This window comes from Helianthus annuus, chromosome 6 (assembly GCF_002127325.2).
Source record: "Helianthus annuus cultivar XRQ/B chromosome 6, HanXRQr2.0-SUNRISE, whole genome shotgun sequence".
NCBI classification, from domain to species: Eukaryota; Viridiplantae; Streptophyta; class Magnoliopsida; order Asterales; family Asteraceae; genus Helianthus; species Helianthus annuus.
Genome location: NC_035438.2, coordinates 145,759,493 through 145,763,804, shown reverse-complemented (window position 1 = coordinate 145,763,804; position 4,312 = coordinate 145,759,493). Strand labels below are relative to the sequence as shown.

At 35.9% G+C, this 4,312-nt stretch overlaps 1 protein-coding gene across 2 annotated transcripts; it reads left to right on the top strand.

Annotated features, from left to right (window-relative positions):
- Nucleotides 1-562: 562 nt before the first annotated feature.
- Nucleotides 563-3,000, top strand: LOC110866010 (peptidyl-prolyl cis-trans isomerase FKBP18, chloroplastic). 2 transcript variants are annotated; one of them, XM_022115365.2, is made up of 5 exons: nucleotides 563-884; nucleotides 980-1,140; nucleotides 2,036-2,185; nucleotides 2,672-2,731; nucleotides 2,815-3,000. In XM_022115365.2, exons 1-5 carry the CDS (start codon nucleotides 644-646, stop codon nucleotides 2,875-2,877), a joined length of 675 nt encoding a protein of 224 aa, XP_021971057.1. In that variant the 5' UTR covers nucleotides 563-643; the 3' UTR covers nucleotides 2,878-3,000. The 2 variants fall into 2 exon arrangements, with proteins under 2 accessions (XP_021971057.1, XP_035830502.1); XM_035974609.1 differs by having other exon boundaries at nucleotides 586-884; nucleotides 2,051-2,185.
- Nucleotides 3,001-4,312: the final 1,312 nt, after the last annotated feature.

Genomic DNA, 4,312 nt, shown 5'->3' with positions numbered 1-4,312 from the left:
TAGTATATAGTATAGATATTAGATTGGATTTATTATGGGTTTTTTTTAAAATATAATCTATTTTATATTTTATTACTCAAATAACTGCTTATTTGCTTCTTGAATAACATGTTTAACCATTGTATATTCTTTTCAATAATCATCTGCGTAATCACCATATCTATGGCGTACCGAGTATATCCATTGGTTTTTTTAAATATAATTTTCTTATTATTTGGTATATAAAATAATATTTATTCAACCCGTGTAATACACGAGTGTTTTTAAAGATATAAATTTTTTATTATTTAGTAAATAATATTACATTTATTCAACACGTGTAATACACATGGTTTTAAAGATATAACTTTTTTTTATCTGGTATACAAATTTACGTTTATACAACCCGTACAATAAATATAGTTCTTATAAATATAACTTTTTAGTATTTAATATATATCAAATTAAATTTATTCAAACCATGCAATAAAGTAGGGTTTTAAAGATATATTATTTTATTATTTAATACATAAAATTTATTTATTTAACCCGTCTAATAAAGGGGGTTATAACCTAGCTCTATAATAAAAAAAAAAAAAAAACGGCGAAAGGGGGAGGGATTGATTATATTATGCGGTAGAGGATAGGTCTTGAGATTTGGGCCATGGCTTGTTTGCACAAAATAACGAGTCCCTTCTCCATTTCTTCTTCTTCTTCGTGCAAACCCCCAACAAAGAAGAAGCAAGAACTGAATCAAAATGTGGCGCCCATTTCAATTTCAAGAAGATCAGCAGCAGCAGCAGCAATTCTGATATCAGTGAGCCTAATCTCAAACCCTCAACAGTCGGTGGCCAGAGAAAGACGCAACAGAAAGGCCATCCCCCTTGAAGACTACCTCACTACCCGTTAGTCTCTCTTATTATTCTTAAAAAAAAAAAAAAAAACAGTTTGGCTTGACAAGGTAGGAAATTTATTTATTTAATTGTTGGTTGCCTTGCAGCGGATGGGCTGCTGCAATACTATGATGTTGTCCAAGGGAAAGGTCCCACAGCTGAAAAGGGTTCAACCGTTTTGGTGCACTTTGATTGCGTTTATAACAAGATTACCGCTGTTTCAAGCAGAGAGTCTAAGATTTTAGCTGGTAACCGCACCATTGCACAGGTAGGTACCTCTCTCTCTCTCTCTCTCTTCTTCTACTTTCCAGTCCAGTCCTATGTAAACTGTTAGGACATGATTCTAGCAAGTAGACGAAAAGATTGTTTAAGTTTTGACTATTGTATGTGATTAGGACATAATTCTGGTTACTTTGAGGGTCAGACCAATGCACTTCCATTCGCCTTAAATTGCACTTTTCGTCCTTTATGTTTCGATGTTTCGACAGACAGATGTTGTCCTTTAACTTTAAAAATTACACTGTATGTCCTTTATGTTTGCAATCATTAACGGGCTGTGTCCTTTCAGCTAAACCCAGTTAACTTTTTATGTTAAACCCCTCACGTATAGGTATTCTCGTCCTTTTACCCCTAAATTTTGTGAATTGAGGGAGAGGATACCCTCTAGGAGGTAAAAAGACGAGAATACCCTCAGGTGATGTGCACGTGAGGGGTTTTAACATAAAAAAGTTAACTGATTTTAGCTGAAAGGACACCGCCCGTTAATGATTGCAAACATAAAGGACATACAATGTAATTTTCAAAGTTAAAGCTTTAAAGGACAGCGCATGTCGAAACATTGAAACATAAAGGACGAAAAGTGCAATTTAGCCCTGTATTTATAAACAAGGTTACTTTTGAAAATAAATAACTCCCCCCTTATACTAGCCTGCCTGCCTGCCTTAAAACTCAGAATCTCCAGTATGGATTTATTCTAATACATGTTTTAATACATAAACAAAGTCTTTTAAAGTTTCGAATTCTTAGAATTAGCATCAATAAAGCTAAGGGTGGCGGGTCCAGAAATGTTTTTCTATAATCACTTTCACAAACGCTCAATGAAGTTAAATAATAATGAGCTTCTATACTTGACATTTTCCTTTAAAATGGGCTCGCTCAAGTAGCCTTATGAGTTTAAGGTTGGAGCTCCCCCAGGAAGGGAAAGAAAACGCGACTTTGTGGACAATCCAAATGGTTTGTTTTCTGCTCAAGCTGCACCAAAGCCTCCTCCCGCCATGTACACCGTTGTTGAGGGGATGAAAGTTGGCGGAAAGGTATTTCTTAACCTTCTTTTTTAACAAGTTAACTTTTTTTTTTTTAGTATAATGCCATTTTCATCCCTGAGGTTTGGCCAGTTTTGCGACTTTCGTCTTGGGCATCTGGATCCAAAAAGTTTGAAATCTTGCCATTTTCATCCGACTTGTGAACTCCGCCATCTTTCTCCGTTAAGTCAGGGGTATTACCGTCTTTTAGACATCTTTTTTTAAAAACCAAAAACACTATAAGAAATAAAGGTGGATCTTTGTTTCTTATAGTGCTTTTAGTTTAATAAAAAAAAAGTCTAAAAAGACGGTAATACCCCTGACTTAACGAAGAAAAATGGACGGAGTTAACTCTCGGATTAAAATGGCAAAATTTTAAACTTTTTGGATCCAAATGCGAAAAAACAAACCTTTGGACGAAAGTCGCAAAATCTCAGGGACGAAAATGACATTTTACTCTTTTGTTATATTGATTATGTAACTTTGTTGCATGTATAGAGGACCGTGATTGTCCCCCCGGAGATGGGGTATGGTAAAAAAGGATTGAATGAAATTCCGGTACGCCATTCATTGCTTATGGTAAGGTTGTTATTTATGAATGTTGTTGACTTATGTGTTTGTTTTTACATGTGTGTGTGCAGCCTGGAGCGACGTTTCAGTTGAATCTTGAGCTACTGCAAGTAATGCAGCCCGAAGGAAAGTAATTTGTAATGTTTCTTGGTTTTGTTATGAAGAGCAAATATTTGTTGAACATGTGTAATGTGTAAAGTACACACAATCGTACGTACGTTGTACTTATTATATACCAATTACATTTTCTTTAAACATTTCTTGCTATCTTCTTCCCTATACTTGTCCTCAGAGCAAAGTTACGCAGGTCACCAGTGGACAATAGTAAAAGCTCCAAAGGTGCTATTTTCGCTCTTTGTTTTCGGTATACATTTGCAGGGTCAAACTACAAGAAAGCTTCCTGGTTGGATATACCGGTTGACAAAAAATATTGGTCGGGCCGCCTGGATGTAAGGCAAGGGGTATTCTAAGAGATTGTTGACTTTGTCAACAAGGTACATACTATTACTAATATTAACCGTATATTAGATTATGAGTGACCAATGATTTAAAATGGATTGATTACATCATTGCAATGCGAAAAAGAACTTTAAAAATTTTAAGATCGAATTGCTTGCAGGTGAAATGACCATATGACTTTGCTTTGATATAAAGGAGAATTTTTTTCGAGTAAAGTACAATTTCAGTCCCTCCCTGGGGTTTACACCCAATCGCAGGTACAGTCCTCATTTCAAAAAATTCAACACTTCAGTCCATGACGTTGTCCATTGCTCTCAATCAAGCCCCTAGGTGCAAACTGCCGTTAGTCAACAGTTAGTTGACCAAGGTGTTGTTGCCTTTTTACTTAAAAAAGGAAGGGCAATGTCGTCGTTTCGTATTTTCTAACCCAATATAGCACATACCATCCCTCTCAAAGCCCCAAATTCAACAATTAGTCCTCCCATCTTCAAAATGCTAACCACAACAGAGCAAAATGAGTTGTAATTTCCACATAATTAAGCAACAACACAATTTAACACCTCCATTGCAAATTGCAATTGACATGAAACAAACAGAATTATGAACGACAGATGAAGGAAGAGCAAGTACGGACTCTGCTAGGTCACTGAGCTGACGGAGAACACCAAGGAGACCGGCCATGGCGACACCTTCAAGCAAAGCTTCAGGATCATCTCTATCAGATACTTTGTACAGTTCTGGATCGGCTAAACTATATACATTTCGTATCTGATATCTATTGATCGGCATTTCTTCGGATTCCTGAAATCAGTTACACACAATCTCGATAATCATACGCAATCTATGCACTGCAGTGTATGTATGCATCATTACATTCCTCAATATTTACCGTTCATCCAAAAGCCAAAAAGCTGAGAAAAATAATTGATAATGATAGTTTTTGTATATCTTTCTATGTCTGATTTTCGTTGCAAAATTGTCGGAATTCTGTTCAAATTAGATGCTTGATTATATTGGAAACTCTCCTGATGTTGGCTCCTCCTCACCCGTTTAATATTTCATGGTATACATCCAAAGAGGGTTATGACTTATGGGTAATGACACTGTCTG